Source organism: Monocercomonoides exilis (assembly GCF_001643675.1).
Source record: "Monocercomonoides exilis strain PA203 chromosome Unknown scaffold47-789622, whole genome shotgun sequence".
Classification (NCBI taxonomy): Eukaryota; Preaxostyla; order Oxymonadida; family Polymastigidae; genus Monocercomonoides; species Monocercomonoides exilis.
In genome coordinates, this window is record NW_027150592.1 from 271,581 (window position 1) to 289,516 (window position 17,936).

General features: G+C 31.8%; 2 protein-coding genes across 2 annotated transcripts; one reads left to right on the plus strand and one right to left on the minus strand.

Annotated features, from left to right (window-relative positions):
- Positions 1–5,831: 5,831 nt before the first annotated feature.
- Positions 5,832–11,294, minus strand: MONOS_14540 (Tre-2/Bub2/Cdc16 (TBC) - like protein A). Its single transcript, XM_067867350.1, has one exon. The coding sequence runs from the start codon at positions 11,198–11,200 to the stop codon at positions 6,254–6,256; it is 4,947 nt and encodes a 1,648-aa protein (XP_067721386.1). The 5' UTR covers positions 11,201–11,294; the 3' UTR covers positions 5,832–6,253.
- A 690-nt stretch (positions 11,295–11,984) lies between these two features.
- On the plus strand, positions 11,985–15,953 carry MONOS_14539 (uncharacterized protein; the record flags this gene model as incomplete). The annotated part of the gene is made up of 2 exons (XM_067867348.1): positions 11,985–15,057; positions 15,172–15,953. The coding sequence occupies 2 exons, from the start codon at positions 11,985–11,987 to the stop codon at positions 15,951–15,953; spliced, it is 3,855 nt and encodes a 1,284-aa protein (XP_067721387.1).
- Positions 15,954–17,936: the final 1,983 nt, after the last annotated feature.

Below are 17,936 nucleotides of genomic sequence, written 5' to 3' on the forward strand. Positions count from 1 at the left end.
GTTGATAATAGTCATTCAAATTTTTTTGTAATAATAATGTTAGACTTGTTATGATTTGAGAAAAGAAAAACAATGTGAGAATATATATGTGTCATTAATAAATCACGCCACTTTATTTTCATCAGGTCTTATAATTTCTGGCCCTCCAGAACACTTTTGGAAAAAAACAAGTAACAGGAAACCTTCAAAATATTATTATATATTATTCCAGAAAATTTTTTTCAATTTTTGTATTTTTGTGAAAAGATCTGGAGTTTTTTGTTTTATTTTTCAGATAAAAGACTTGCTCGTATTTTCACGAGCTTTTTGTTTTGAGATTTTTAAGTGTTGTTTTTGTTATTGAACATAACTTCTTTATAATTTTGGTTATTTTTCATTGTTTAACACTTTGTTTTATTATTATTTTTTCCATTTCACTAAAATTTTAACAAATTAAAGATTTTGTTGTGATTATTGAGTTGCTTTGTTTTTTAATGTTGAAAAATAGTTGGAAAAAAAATTGAAATGATCATCACAAAATTTTTAAAATAAAACAATGTGATATGAAGCGAAGGAATTGAAAAAACGCAAAAACAAATTTATTAGAAAAATAATTACGATCATAAAAAAATATGATTTTCTACTTATGAATACCTGTATTTGTTAATAATTTTCATATTCACATTTTCAAAAACGAAAAATTATGTTTATGAAAATGTATCCTTTTTATAATCAAAATTAAGTAAAATGGAAAAAATAATAAAAAACGATGTATTAAACAAAGAAAAATAACCAAAATTATAAAGAACTTATGTTCAATAACAATAAAAACACTTAAAAATCTCAAAACAAAAAGCTCGTGAAAATACGAGCAAGTCTTTTATCTGAAAAATAAAACAAAAAACTCCAGATCTTTTCACAAAAATACAAAAATTGAAAAAAATTTTCTGGAATAATATATAATAATATTTTGAAGGTTTCCTGTTACTTGTTTTTTTCCAAAAGTGTTCTGGAGGGCCAGAAATTATAAGACCTGATGAAAATAAAGTGGCGTGATTTATTAATGACCCTCATATTTATTTTAAAGAAATCATACTTCTGGAAATATCTTTTTCAGTTTTGTGAATGATTCATTTTCGGAAAGCTTTTGAAGAAAAAATAAATTGAAAAATAATTGAAAACGAAAAAAAAATTTTTCCGTATATGAAGGAGAAAAACAATTTCCAATGAGATTTTCTTTTTTTTGTATTTGAATTTGAATTTGAAAAATCTCTTTTGAACATAAGTTGAAAGAGATTTATTTAGTATACAGATTCGCTGATCTTTTTAAAAAATTCTTGTTGCTTAATATATAAGGAAAAAAAGCATCACACCTTGATGTAATTTTTGTTTTTTCTCATCAAATATCAATGTTTGGGAATGAATTCATTGTCAAGTTTTTATTTATAAACGAGAGAAATGTGGAAAGAAGAAAGATAAAATCAAAAAAATATCAGTTTTTTTTTTAACCAGATAATTGTGTAATCATTTATGAGATTGCATTTTTTTTTACTGTCAAACAGTTCCGTTTGAAATTCACTACGAATATTGATAAATGGGTAATTATTTTTTGTAACCATAACTTTTTTCGGTGTGTTTATGATAAAGAATATATTTTTTTGTTTTAGTTAAATCTTTTTTTCTCACATTTCAAATTCATGAAACTGTTTTTTCAAAGTCAGTGTTTGAGATTGAACTTGACATAACAATTTCACAATATTGAAATAAGTTTGCAATGCTCATTTTATAATATGGGACAAAATATTTCACTTCAGGTATTTTCATTGAAAATTTGGGTGTGAATATGTAACTTCAAGCTTTTTCATTGAAAAAATATGCTCTTTTTATTGTCTTTTTTTGATCAAAAAATCCATGCAAAATTTCTTTCTTTATTGTAATATTTGTGATGTCACAAAACTTTATGTTTCTATATCAATGATATCAGTTAATGAATATGAGAATCTTATTTATTCTGAAATCTGACAAAGATAAGAAAAGTTTTGAGTGAAACAATTTTTTTGTTTTTTGCGCATTAAAAGCTTGAATATTCATATTTTCCCCCATTTATGCACTTTTCATTGACCTTTTGAGAACAAAAAATCATAAAAAGAATGTATCGATTTTTCGAAATACGTGAAATGTTGGAAGACTTTTTGTTTCTATTTCAACGATTCGTGTTTACGGATACAAAAATCAAATTTATTTTGAAATTTGAGAAAGCAAAATTAAGATATGAGAGAATCTATTTTTTGTGCTTTGTACAAAAAAAGCTTGAAAGTCAGTATTTTCACCCATATTCGTAACAAATATACAGACAGAAAATATAAACAGAAAAAATTAATTTTAAAAAATAATCGGCATAACTACCGATCATGGCATCTGATCGATCATTCCCTAAATTTATCCTTTGAATTATTAATTTTTGTTTTTTGTACAGATAATGAAATGAGAATGTTGAAATAGGAAAAATTGAATTGCATAAATTTCTGTGTTATGAATACTCCAGGATTTGAAGCACAACCGCAATCCTCATTCATTTATGTTAAGATTTATGTAATTGACTTTCGTCCGATGAAAAATGTGAAAATTAAAAGTTATTTTTAGACTTTAATGAAAACGCAATGACAGACTTTCTTCGCGCATTAATTAGGGCATAAATTTGTGTCTTCATTTCAAATTTTCATTTATTAGTTTCAGAAACAATGCTGTTTTCTTCAAACCTTTTAAAGCTGCATTATCAACGATTTAATAAATTTTTTAGAACATGTGATGGGTGAGTTTCTTCAAAATCTATTACAGTTTCAAAAGTTATAAAGAGATATTTGAAAAATAAAACGACAAATTAGATTATTTTTGAAAAAGTTTTGGGGTTGATCAGTATGATACCATGATCGAAGGTCATGCCAAATAATCAAACAAATGAAAACTGAAATGTTTAAACTCGAAACAAAAATAAATATTTCATGAATATAATCTCGAACATCGTCATTTTTAACAATTGAGACACATTTAACACTTGAATGAATATTTTCTGTTAATAATGAAAAACATAAAAGAATGATGAACACCCCGAAAAAAGCATTGATTTCAAATGTAATAATTTGGGTGATTCTTTTTGAAAAGTCACAAATGTTTAATTTTCAAATAAATCTAAAATTTCATATTTTGCTCAAATTTCTGTTTCAGCTCACAAATCTCCTCAAGAATGTTTGAAATAGCATTATCAAGAAATTGATTACATGTTTGTAAAGGATAGACTATGTTAACAAAATTTTGAGCAAAAAATGAAATTTTTAATTTATTGGAAAATATAACTTTTGTGCCTTTTCAAAAAGAATCACCCATTTTCATGTCATTTTTTCGTGAATTCTTTCAATTAGTTACCCAGAAATCGTTCTTTAACAAATTGGAGCTATGAATAATATCCGATAAGCAACGATTTGTATTCCGGTTAAATCCAACAGATCATTTGAAAGGAAAAAAGAAAAATATGTCAAATATCAACGAACCTTGTAGTTCAATTTATGCGATTTTTCAAAAAAAAAAATAATTAGATATTAATAAGGTCCACATATTCACGCACTATCTTTCTGATCGAAAACTTATATGAATTCGAAAAAATTCAAGAGTTAATTCTCTTTTCTGAAAATGTCTGCGTTAATGGTCAATTGCGTTGAGCTTCAATCATTGTGTCTTTCTGCAACAATTGAACAGTTCTTTCTTTTTTTCTTCCTTATCTTTCTTTGCAGCCTTCATTCTTTGTTTTTTCATGTAGGGTGGTTTTTTTATCCGGACTTTTTTTTTATCCGGACAAAAATTCAAAAATCAAATATCTCAACAAATATTCAATATTAATTTCCAGCAATTTGCACATTTGTATGTTAGCATATATGACATCGATTCATATACAAATTTTTAATAGCAGTGTTGTATTTTTTTTGAAATAAATAATTTTTATTTTTGACAATCCGACTTTTGATGTTATTTTCTATTTTAATGAAATGGTTCAATTCATCTTTTAATCACACATCTTATTTTTTCAATGTAATAAGCAATTCTGGTTATTTTTTTTTCCCCAGCAATTTGCTCTTTCTAACAAAATGAAAATCTATCATTTTTGAAAAATCATTGTCAATGGTACAACTTAAAAAATATTTTTCATTAAATGAAGGAGCATCTAACTGAAACCAACACATGCATTAATTAATATTATAGTTATATAAAATTACCACAAAGTTATAATTATAAATGAATAATTTAAGATTCCACAAAATAAGTATTATTTGAATTTCGATGAAATTGAATTTCAAAAATCCACTATTTTTAAAACAAATTACATTTATGAAATCTCCATTGAATCATTCATAATTATAACTTTGTGGTAATTTTATATAACTATAATATTAATTAATGCATGTGTTGGTTTCAGTTAGATGCTCCTTCATTTAATGAAAAATATTTTTTAAGTTGTACCATTGACAATGATTTTTCAAAAATGATAGATTTTCATTTTGTTAGAAAGAGCAAATTGCTGGGGAAAAAAAAATAACCAGAATTGCTTATTACATTGAAAAAATAAGATGTGTGATTAAAAGATGAATTGAACCATTTCATTAAAATAGAAAATAACATCAAAAGTCGGATTGTCAAAAATAAAAATTATTTATTTCAAAAAAAATACAACACTGCTATTAAAAATTTGTATATGAATCGATGTCATATATGCTAACATACAAATGTGCAAATTGCTGGAAATTAATATTGAATATTTGTTGAGATATTTGATTTTTGAATTTTTGTCCGGATAAAAAAAAAGTCCGGATAAAAAAACCACCCTAGGGTTACACTTTTACTCCGACCTATATTTTTACACCCACCCTTTTTTTGAGGAGCTGGCTACGGCTTAATACAAGCTTGTAGCCAACAAAAAATAACTAGAAATGTTTATTTTAATAAATTTTACTTATGCAGAAAAAAATTTTTAACGAAAATTTTTTTAACTTTGAGATCTCGGTATTTTTTAATTGTATTTTTTGATCATTAAATTGATGGTCTTTCCATGAATATAACATTCTGGAAGTTTTAAGCTACATCATCATAACACATCATATCCTTTTTATTGTTTTTATAACTTTTCACATTTCACTTGTTTCTTTTTCATCTGTTTTCTCATTTCATCCACTTTTTGATAAAATGAAAATGTATATTGTATTAGAAAAAATTTTTAAATTTTATATGCTGTGTCTCATTTTAAAATCATTATATTGTTGCATACACACATAATTTTTTGCTGAAAAAATGTTACTGGTTGGAAAAATCAAAACTACCGAAATTGATGTTTTTCGTTTTTCTATTAAAAATCAAATTTGTAAAACTTTTTTGAATATCAACATAATTAACATTCTTGCATATATTAAGTATAATCTTATAATTTTTTGCAAAAATTCATCATTCTTTAAAATTTTTCATTTTATCAAAAAGTGGATGAAATGAGAAAACAGATGAAAAAGAAACAAGTGAAATGTGAAAAGTTATAAAAGCAATAAAAAGGATATGATGTGTTATGATGATGTAGCTTAAAACTTCCAGAATGTTATATTCATGGAAAGACCATCAATTTAATGATCAAAAAATACAATTAAAAAATACCGAGATCTCAAAGTTAAAAAAATTTTCGTTAAAAATTTTTTTCTGCATAAGTAAAATTTATTAAAATAAACATTTCTAGTTATTTTTTGTTGGCTACAAGCTTGTATTAAGCCGTAGCCAGCTCCTCAAAAAAAGGGTGGGTGTAAAAATATAGGTAGGAGTAAAAGTGTAACCCAATAAGTTATTCAATAAAATGAGAGAAATGGATAAAAATGAATTCAACTCTGTATTCCGTAACATTTGAAACTCGACTATTTAGAAATGCGCTTTTTGTTTGTGTTTTTGTATCAGGAAATGAAATTGTTTGTATTTTCTTTTTTCTTTCTTTCCTTCTTTCTTTTAAAAAATGAATAGACTGTATTACTCATATTAAAAAACTACAAAAAATGAGCTAAACATCTGTTAAGCACATTTTAAAAAAAGAACTTTTTCAAACAGAGAACATCGCCCATTCACAATGATATGAAGTTGCGAAATTATTGGTAACAACTTTCATTCGGAAATTTACCAAAAGCTGATTTTATTTTGTAATAATGTTTGTTATTGCAAAAATTAAACACAGATGAAAATTCATTATCTATTTTCTCTATTCAATAAAATAAGGAGATCGAGGTTTTGCAAGGGTTTCCTGCGAAACTGGAGAAACAAATGATCGCTTTAAATCTCTATTATCTCTCAGAGTTGCATATTCATAAAGATTTGCCCAGTTCTTCCCAAGATCCTCAATTGTTGAGTTATGTTCATCTCTTTTACCTCTTCTATCAGTCTGCTGCTTTGGCTTCAATGATGAATGTGAAAATCGTTTTGGAGTGTTGAAATCTGCTGATGAAAGAGATGTTGTTGATTCTGTTTCTGTTTCTGAAAGAGACGACGACAAGGAGCTTGATATTTCTGATTCCAATTCTTTTTTCTGCTCATTCATTTCATCTTTTCCATCAATTTCAGATCGTTTGTACTTGCTTTCTTCTTTCTTTTTCTTGTTTGATTTCAATGATCCTGCATTTCCCCTTCTCTTTTTCAACTTTTCTTCTTTTTCCTTCTCCTTTAGTCCTTTCTTCAGAAGCCTTTTTCTTTCTTTTTCTTCGTTTTTTGTCATCTTTCTCATTTTTTCTCTCGCTTTCAGCATTCCTATCATCACCTTATCTTCTATTCCTCCGTATGGCAACAATTCTCCATCTTCCGCAGCATTTAGAATATCATCGAACACCTCTTTCTGCTTTAAAATAGTTTCATCAGCAGATTTTTTTGCTTTCTCTTTTGCTTCCTCTCTTAAAACTTTCTCCACAATTTCATCTTCTTCTTCATACTCTCTTTGCTTGCTGAACATTTCTTCTCTAGTCTCTCTTTCCGCTCTAATTGACTTCAGTCTTTCAAATGCAAGTTCCATTTCTCGCTCGGCTTCTTTTTGCATGCCGCTTCTGTTCACTGCTAATTCACCTATTTTCTTATCAAATTCCAAATCTCCTCGATCCACCTCATCTCCTTCAGGTCCAATATCTTCATCTTTAAGCTTGCCGTGCTTCCCTCTTTTGCTCCCATCTTTTCCTCTTTTATGCCGTTCAAACATATCATCTAAAAGTGCTGTGGGTGTGATTAATGCTTGCCTCTTTCTTTTATCTTCTTCAATACCATTCATCAGCTCTTTTCTAAGCTTTGTCATTCGATCATTTTCATTTTCTGTTCCTGCAATTTGCTCCTCTTTCATCTGGTCCAATCTTCTCAAAAACTGCTCTTTTTGCCTTCTCCCTGCTCTCTTTGCTTCTTCTTCCACGATGTTGTTTTCTCTCGCTAGATGGTCAATGTCTGCTTCTTCGTTCGCTTCCCTTTCTCCTCTTTTCATCGTTCTCTGATTCCTTCCTTTCTCAATCATTCTCGCTCTTTCTCGCCATTTTGTTTCATCTTCAATGTCTTTTCTACTTCGAGCTGCCTCAATTTTCCTTCTTCTTTCCTCTTGTTCGCTCAGTTGTCTCCAAACAGCCACGTCAATTGCCGATTTTGCTGCCATCTCATCTTTCTCCATAACAGCTTCATGCTTCATTTCTTTCAACTTCTCTGCGCGTTCAAATGCCTCAGCTTCTTCATCGACTTCATTGTCTGCTTTCCTCCACATATCTTCTCTGTCTGCCTGCTGCCTCTTCTCCTCTCTCAGCCTGTCTTTTGACTCTTCAATAATCCCATCATACACTTTCTTTGTATCGTCTATCATCTTCGACACTTCTTCCATACCGTTCATCATTGCTCTCTTGTTTCTTCTCCGATCCGCTTCTCTTTCTTTCTTTCGCCTTTCTGCTTCTTCTCTTTCTGTTCGAACTTTTTCCATCCTTTCTTTCTTTAATTCATCTTCTTTCCGTTCTTGCTTGATTCTATCAGCATCTCTCTCCTCTTTTTCTTTCTTTCTTTTCCTTTCTTCAATTCTCTTCTTCAGCTCCTTTCGCATCTCTTCTTCTCTCTCGCTCATCTCCCAGTTCACATACGCAATCGGATATTTCAATCGTGAAGGCATAATTGCTGCATCCGAGGGAAGTGGCACAAAAGAAGGAATAGAAGAAAACAAAGCCTTTCTGAGTGGAAGAGGAATGGTGGAGTGAAGTTGAAGAGCTGTTGAAATGACCTGCCAACACGACGCGGCTTTGAGTGATGTGCTATGAAGTGTAGTTGAGCTTGACAAAGAAGAAGAAGAAGCACGTCCAACAGCCACAGTAGATGCTGAAGCTGAAGCAGAAATTGTCGAAGATGACGTTGATGAAGGAGAAGTTTGCGGATGAGAAAAGAAGTCTACAAACTGTCTCCTTGAAGTGCAGTTCATCAGAATGTCTCTGTTGCAGATGCACAACGCAACACTCAAAAGAATCAGAAAGTTTGGCTCTCCACATTTCCTATTGCTAACCATCCAAATTGCATAGTCCATCAACATCCACCAATCATCTTCTGCGAATACGTTGTGGAATAACTCGCTTACAGGAAGCCAGCACCAAATAGACGAGTCAATAAGTTTGTATGAGAAGTGTGCGGCAAGCGCAGGATCCAGCGACCGCAGCAGCAGTTCAGCTTCTGAGCGCAATGGAATAGGCACAGCAGGAAGAGAGACAAACCAGTCGAAGCAAACATTGACGAGAAGAGTTTGGAAGCATTCCAATATAAACATATCGTCGTTGGCTGGTAAAAATCGGAGAAGCGGAACGAGAAGAGAAACCAAAGGTCCCGTTCTTGCATGTAAAAGGAGAAGATCATTTGAATCAGAGCAATCCAAATATTGTGAAATAATAGTTTTATTCTCATTGCAGCTTTCATAGTTTTCTCGATCCACTTTGCAAGTGCCCTCATCACCGAGTTGTTCGCTTCCATCAACATCACCACTTTTCTCTTTAGCATTCAAGAAATTATCTCTTATTTCATAATTCGCACTGCCATCTCTCTCGTTGCGTTCTCTCGTTCCTGCACTTGTTCCTCTTTCCCTTTCATTTTCCCTTTCTTCTGCCTCTTTTTCCTTCAGGCTCATTGGGATAAACCAACCCAATCGCTTCATCACGCTCTGCTCGTCTGCCAAATACGAGTGCTCTATTCCGCCAACATCACCACAGACTGGACTCCATGCCGCCAGACACCCCATCAGCCGGTGCAAACGACTGAGAAGACGGATTTTCTGGGCAAATGGAGTTGCCGCAGGAATTTGTGATGCAGAAGAGGATGGCGTTATTTGTATGGAATGAACTGACGCTTCAGCTGACTGCTCATTTTCCTCTGTGCTCTTTTGCGCATTCTGTTCATCTGCTGTAGCTTCTTCAATAATTTTGTACATAAATGGGACATGAAACACAGCTGGATGATCTCTGCTGTTTGCTGCTAGCCACTCGAAAGCTGCATAATTGTTGGGAAGATGCAAAAGTTCAGTCCATGTCTTTTTTCGAAGATGATTGGGAAACCTGTTGTATTTGCGAAGCAGTGGGTGAAGTGAAGACAAAAGAGAGGCATTTGAAGAAGATGGAGATGGAGATGAAGAAAGCGAAGTGGATGAAGACGGGGTAGAATTTAGTGAGTGAGTTGAATGGAGCTGAAGTGGATGAGGAACAGAAGATGAATCAGTCTGATCCAGTGATGAATGATTTTTGAAATGAGTATCTGAATCAGATGGAATGTTATCAGCTTCTGCAATGTGACGTGAAGAATAATAAGAAGAGTAAGAAGAAGCTGAAGTGGACGGATCTAACAATGCCAGCGAGTGAACCACTTCAGGCGCTGGCGGTGGCGTAGTGACATGATATGAATTTGTGGCTGTTGAAATGGCAGGCGCTTTGAGAATGTTTCGTCTTTGCATTCGTATTTCGCTTCGTTCTTCTCTTTTCAATTCACTTTTATTTTTCATTTTATTTTGCTCTAATGAAATGTTCTCTTTGTCTATTTTTCTGGGTTTTTCGTTTTCAATTTGTGGATTCTTTGAATTTATTTCACTTTCTTCTTCTTCCTTTTCTTCTTCTTCTTCTTCCTCTTCCTCTTCTTCCTCTTCCTTTCCATTTTCAAGTTTTTCTTCCACTTCTGCTTCTGCATCTATTTCTCTCTCTTTTCTTTCTTCAATTAAGTCATCTTTCATCGACTCCGATTCGGACTGATCCAAATGAATTTCTTCTTTGAGAAGTTTTGTTCTGTGCTCAATTCTTTCTGAAGGCAAATCGTTAGACTCCAAAATTTCAGATGTGCCTGTTACTTTTTGACTGCTAACAGCAGGAGGTGAAAATCTTTCCTGTTTTTCTTCTTCATGGTGCATCTCACCCTCAATTTGCTCTCCAATTATACTATTTGAGGTCTTTTTTGTATTTGGAGTTGTGCTCTCGGACCAATTGCATTCGACTTTCGCGAAATTAAGAAGAAATGAAGGATTTGTTGTTAGAATGTCTTCAAGCGAAGAATGCAAAGTTTTCGTTTGCAATGCTGGATCAAACGTTGCCACAGTGAGATCAATCTTTCCGTTAAATTCAGTGAAATCCAAGACATACTCGTTTTCTTGGATTAAACTTTGCCCAATAATTTGTTTTGTTGATAATGAAATTACGTAAAAGATACCATCTGATACAAGCACTGCTAAAAGTGGAGATAATGGATTGCTTTCAGATAAAAATTGACACTTAAAAATGCGAGGAAAATGTGGTTCTTCCGTGCTCTGGAGAGATATTTTTGAATAAAGATATTCTGATCTATCATTCATGCAGGGTATTGACAATGAAATATCACCATCAATTTTTTCGACTTCATTGCTTTCATCTATTTCATCTTCAAGATCCAATAATTTTCTTATTTTCAGAGGGATATGAACAACAAGAATTGACGGTGACCATTTTTCAGCCATGACAATCATCGCATTATCGTCAGAAACCGTAAAATGAACATATGGTATTTGATTGCTTCCTAATTTATCGTTTATTGAATATATTAACGGAAATGGAGGAACAAGCGAATAAAAATAATTTTGATTGAGGCGATTCCAAAGAAGAAGCTTCCCATCAGCCTGCAAAGAAAACAAAACACCATCTTCTTCCATGAATATTTGGTGTAGTATTTATACAAAAAATGTCTTTTGCCTTTGTCAAGCTTATCGGATTTGCAAAGAAAAAATTTTTTTAAAAGATACCCATATCTTTTGTTTCATTTTTCAATTTTTGATGAACACATTTTTTAATCCAAAAAAAAAAAAAAAAAAAAAAAAAAAAAAAAAAAAAAAAAAAAAAAGAGAGAGAGAGAGAGAGAGAGACGAGAAAAGTTTGGATTGGAATATTGTTTTCATTTTTTCATATAATGAATCGAAATAGGAGTTTCACAAAATTGTCAATGTTGCTTATGATGATTTTATAAAACGGTTACGATGGCAAATTTTATTTGAAATCAAACTTTTGTTCGAGTTTTGATTAAAATTACAATCTCAATTAAAATTTTGGAAAAATGTGCAACAATAAATTTAACAAAATGTTTAGATGTTGTTATAAATTAACAAATTTTGATTCAAATCCCATCGAGATTAAATTTTTGATCAAAACTCGAACGAAAAAATGATTTCAAAAATAATCAGATATATGGGACGTAGTGTTTTGTTTCGAAAATTTTGTTCAATTCTTTATTTCCTATTTTTTTCACATTTTTTGACTTTACTGAATTATTTTTAGCTTGAGAATGTTGCACTTTTTTATGATACGATTTCAGAAAATATTTGGAACAAATTGTTATTTATTTCATAAACGCAAGTATTTTTTCTCAATTTTGTGAAATGGACCCATAACTTAATGTTTGAATTGAAAAACTGAGCTTTGTCACTTTAAAGAAAATTTTCTATGCAATTTACATCGAGAATAAGTTATAAATTCTTTGCAGCATTTTCATTTTCTGTAGTACTTTTTGTGCAAACTGTTTGCTCTGAAGATTTGGATTTGGTGGAAGAAGTTGAAAGTATTCCGGACTGTGGTTCTCCTCCTTATCCACGCGAAGGCTCGTTCATCCAATACATCAATACCTCACAAAGAAGAGGTCTGCTCATAGGAGGTGGAAGGGATGTTGATGGAATTATCATGAAGGATGCATATTTTTTTGATTTAAACAAAATGCTTTGGAGCATTGCTAATACATTTTCACTAGATATACTCCCTGATCGATACATGTGCATATCATTTTGCATTGAAGATGATGTATATATTTGGGGAGGACTTAGTAGTCGTGGGCTTTCAAACGAGTTGCTTTCATATGATTTTGAACGAATTTCATGGAAAGTTATTCAGCAGTCAGATAGTATTCCATGCGAGAGATATGCTGCTTGCAAAGCAGAAACAAAGTCGCACGTTTATATTTTTGGAGGACAAGGATCTCATGGACTATTAAATGACATATGGGAAATGGACAAACAGACATTTTTGTGGCGTTGCTTACGCAAAAATGATCCCACCAAAAATCCGCCTCCGATGCGAGATGGAGGGGCATGCGTATTCAAAGATTCTTTGTTTATTTTTGGGGGACTGACAAGTAATGTTAAAGAAAAACCATGTGCCTACAAAATAAACTTATCAAATCCTGATGATTGCCAGTTAATTGAAATAATTACTAATTATCCTTTTAGTGGAGCTATATTTCGATCTGGTTTTACAAGTTATGTTTCGGAAACAGAATGCTTCGGAATTATATGGGGAGGAAAGGAAGGGACAATGACAAGGCCGATAGATAAATTATATTTTTTGAATCTTACGGCTGCTGGACTCAACTCTGCTGTTAAAAATGCTTCTCTTGTTCCATTTTACTTTGACGGCTGGACAATCGGATACGTGGGGGCCTCGTGTACTGTGGATGAAGAAGGAACTATTTATGCATTTGGCGGAAAAGACGAGTCATTCATATCAAATGAACTTTGTTCTCTGAATAAAGAAGATTGGGCAATATCTCAGGATAGTAGATGCGTGCACGGACTTTTGGATAACACATCTGCTTCTTCCGCTTTTCTTCGGAGCAGTCAAAGCAACCATGTTAATATTGTGTCACAAATTGCTAATCATGTACCACTTCCAGTACTGAAGCATCATCTTGCTGAATTGAATGGAGAAATAGCTGCCATTGGAGGGTACAACCCCGAGCTAAACAAAATGGTGCCAGTGAACAAAAAATTCAATCCTCAGGAGATGTTTTGGTTGGAGTTAGGAGTATCAAAATATCAAAGCGAAGGAAAACCGTCGATTGGCGAAGCAGGGGTTGCCTCGTTGAATGGAAAAATTTTTGTGTTTGGTGGAGCAACTTACGATAGCAACGGAGATTTTCTGACGATGAGCAATGCTCTTTGGGAGTATAGTCAAGCGACACTTTCGTGGAGGAAGATAAAAGTGAAAGGCGAGAAAAAGCCACCGAAGATGTGCCGTTCCGGCGCCACAATATATGAATCAATTCTGTACATTGTTGGAGGTTGTGATATTGACAAGAATCTGAACCGAGACATCTGGACATTCAATTTTGCTACGTCAGAATGGTTCAAAATCTATAGTTATGTTTTTGCAATACAAAGACCAATTGTTTTTGTGAAAGACATTTTTCCTAGAGAATACTCAATTAATGATAACAAAAGCAATCATCAACATTTAAAAAACACTCAGAATGGGAAGAAAGTTTTGAATGAAAAAGTTAAAGAAGATGATGAACAGCCAATTCCTCACCTATTTGTTTGCGGAGGTGATGATGGGGAAAGTCCCATGGAAGGATGCCGAGCACATCCACTAAAAGCCACAAGCGTTTATCATGATTGGGCACGCTTATCAGGACCATATTATCCGATAGGCAGCTCTGGAGTTGTTGTTGGTGAAGGAGAAGCTGGATTTGTTGTTGGAGGAGAAGAATCTGGAATAGCAAAGAAATCGTACCTTTCTGTATTCACTTTCGATGAATACGGAGAAATCAAATTAGCAACACACAAGTATGACGAAGGCAGAGAAGAAACAGATTTTTCTTTAGTACGCGGAAGCTGCGCTTTCATGATTGATTCGCTGTACTGCCTCGGTGGCCACGCGGTGAGTGAAGGTATGACGCCATTGCCCATTGCCACAAATAAACTAACCAAAATCAAATTGAAGAATCACCTTTCCGGCTGCTCACCGGGATCGTTCTTCAATGAAAGCAAAAAGCAATGCGATTTTTGCGAAGACGGATCATATTCATCACATTTCAATCAAACGAAATGTGAAAAATGCCCTGTAGGAACTAGTTTATTAGAATCTGGAGCATCAATAAGTGCATGCGTTCCATGCAAAGATGGAATATATCAGCCTGAAACTGGAAGCAAAGAATGCATTAAATGCGATTTAAATAGTAGTTGTATTGTTGGATCAGCTTCAGAGAAGAACACTTTGCAGAGAAAGCCATTTGAATGCACAGAACAGCCGAAATCATATAATCCGAATTCAAATAAAGAAACAATGTTCACAGTGTTGTTTTATGGAGTTTCACTGACACTTGGCTTGATTGTGGCTGTTGTTTGCTTTTGCCTGCCGACAAGAGACAAACTGTACAAACTGGATCAATACTCCAATACTTACAAGGATGTACTCGATGAAAAGACACACAAAGCAATAAAGACTGTTAAGAAAACGAGTTATGGCGGATGTGTTTCAATTATTGGCATATGCTTTGTGGTTGGTGCAGCTTCAGCAGTGATTGTGTTATTCTTTTTGATTAACACGCTCGAGAATCGAATTTATGTTGACTCAAAAATCCTGAACATTACGCTGGATAAGTTTTCAAATAAAAAGATTGAGTTTCTCGTAAGATTGAGAGATTATTCAGGCGAATGCATAAATGATGTGAAAGATAAGCAAATTGAAGCAAAAGGCAAATGCTCTCCACTTCTCGGAATTGGAAAAAGTTCATATGATCCATTAAGTTTGCCTTCTATTCTTTGAAAACAATTTTAATTTTTATGCAATTGCTTTTTCTTGTTTTTATTTTTTTGGAACATTATCAATCTATTTATGTATTTCAAAATGAAACTTTCAGATACTTATCCTGCTGAGCCGGCTGCTATTGAGCCAATATGTTATCAATCTCCGTCTCCAAACAAATTATTCACACCAACAGCAGACTGCACAATTCAACTTTCAGCAGAGAATATCAGCATTGACGCAGTTGATAGACAAGCTAAACTTCTTTCATTTTATTCAAAGGAGAAAGATGCATTATTTTATGGAATAGATGGATTTATTTCGGTGGATTCTGGAATAAGAAAGCAGGAAGGGTACTTTTTCATTGATTCAACGTACAAATCACAGGCAGAAAGTCATTTTGATGGAGATTCGCCGCATGTTTTCAAAGGTGGAGAGCAAACACAGGTTGTTGCTGAGCTGATGGTTAGCAAGTATGAAGAGAACAAGTGGAAGCACATTGTGCAGATGGGGAACGAAGCAAGCAAAATATCAATTAAACCAGGCTCGCAAGCGAAGAGAGAGGATATCGGTTTTGCAATGAGTGTGGGAGTGGATATATATGCGGAACTGTCTCAGACGGTGGTTGTGACGACGAGATCGTTTAAGACGTCGGCTGTGGGGCTGATCACTGCATTAGGAGGAACTTTTGTGTATTTGAACTACATTGGGAAGCTGATACCAGTGGTGGAATTCATATTCAGCGGGAAATTGTTCTGTGGCTGCTGCAAAAAGAAGTGGAAAAAGTCGAACTTAAAAAGAATTGTGGGGAGGGAGCCTCTTCTGAACGATGAGAGAAAGAAGATACAGATGGAAAGTGATGATGTGACTCAAGACATGGTTGGCTATGCATTGTGAAAGAATGAATTCATTTGAGACTGAATTTGATTCCTTCAATTGCAATATCTATCTATTTATTAATTTTTTTTTACTTTAGCTGTATTGCATTTTTATAAGTTTCTTTTAATAAAAATGTTAAAAATGAGTTTAGTTTCTGTTCTGTTTAGTTTATATTCTTTTTCTCAAGAAATGTAAGTGGAATGATGTAATTTATTTATGCATTTATTTGATTATGAAAACCAGAGCAACCATTGCGATTAAAAAGTGATGGTTTTTTTACTCCTTTTTTTTTTTTTTTTGAACATTTTATCTTTACATTTCAAAAAATTATGATTTAATTTACAAAACATAATCAATTTCTTGTTTTTCTTTGTTTAATTATTTCCAAAAATTATTAATAATTAATGAGAACTATGAATAACAAAACTTCCTCTCTCTATGTCTCTGTCTCCGTTTCTATCTCTATCTTTATCTCTGTCTCTCTCTTTTCTCTTTTTTAATTGAGGACATTCACCAAAAATTATTTAAAATGAGAACTTTTGCATTCAAAATGGAAATTTTTCAAACTTAAATATAATTTTTACAAACAAAATAATGTTTTTTGCATTCAAATTAATAATTGTTTAAAACTGAACTAAATTATATTCACTCTCTCACGTAATTTAGTGAAAACTATTTTTTCACTTTTGAATGGGAAATTATTTTGCGTTATTATTATTTACATGTGTGTGAGAAATTTACTGGAAAATATTTTTTTTTCCCAGAAAATTTGTAAATTTTTAAAAAAAATTTTTATTCATATGAAAACAGAAGATATTTTCATTTCGAACTCAAAAATTACAACAAAAATTATTTTTATTCGAAAAAAAAAAATCAAATTCGATAATTTATTATTCAATTTCGTAATTTATTTATTCAATTTCGAAATTAAAAATTTTTGATTTCTGGAATGAATAACTTGTGTTTTTGGTTAATAATTCTCTTAATTTTTATTTCATCAGTTTTCTTTGTTTATCAATATTTGTAAAATGATGCATTTTCAATTAAAAAAAAATTTCATTCATTTTGAATGTCTATTTCTTTAATTGAAGTATTTCAAAAAGAAAATGAATTCATTTTCGTGAAAAAATTGATGTTTTTCTATTTTTTCACCGGAGAAACAAAAAAAAATTATTGGTAATAATATTCTTGTTTATTGTTATACAATAAATGTTATTGAAAATTAACAATTTTTATTTACTTATTTTATAGAATGAATGTTTTTATTATTTCCATCATTTGAGTGATGATTTTCGAAAATAAAAAAAAAATTGATTTATTGATTGTGACAATTTAAAAAAACACTTTTCTATAAGTTATTATATTTGATTGGTTAAAAAATAACTTGAAGTTTTCCGAAATCCATTCTCGAGATTTATAATAATTTTTTGTTATAAACGAATTTTGAAATTGAAATATTCATTTTCGAAATTGAATTATAGTTAGTGTTAATAATGGAAGACACTTTCAATAATTGTGGACAGTGGCTTTATCTCAACAACCGTTAAAAGTTGCTTTTTCACAATTAACCTAATTATTCCCTCAATGCATATTAACTTATAAGACATACAGAAATGAAACAACTTTCTCAGCAGAATTTTAAAAAACACATTTTGAATATTCGGAGAAACTTGAATAATCTTATTTCTCCTTATTTCACCGAAAAATAAAAAATATATCTTTCAATATTCTTGGGAGCAAGTTGTTTCATTTCTGTATGTCTTATAAGTTCATATGCATTGAGGGAATAATTAGGTTAATTGTGAAAAAGCAACTTTTAACGGTTGTTGAGATAAAGCCACTGTCCACAATTATTGAAAGTGTCCACTATTATTAACACTCACTATAATCTTTTTTTTTTTTTTTTTTTTTTTTTTTTTTTTTTTTTTTGTGAGTTCTTTATATCTGTAAGTGAAATCCCATAGTTGAAAAAAAATCAAAACACATATTCATATTATCCAA

Bases quoted from the DNA above. Each gene is read 5' to 3' on its own strand.
- MONOS_14540 (XM_067867350.1), bottom strand. From the start codon at position 11,200: ATGGAAGAAGATGGTGTTTTGTTTTCTTTGCAGGCTGATGGGAAGCTT.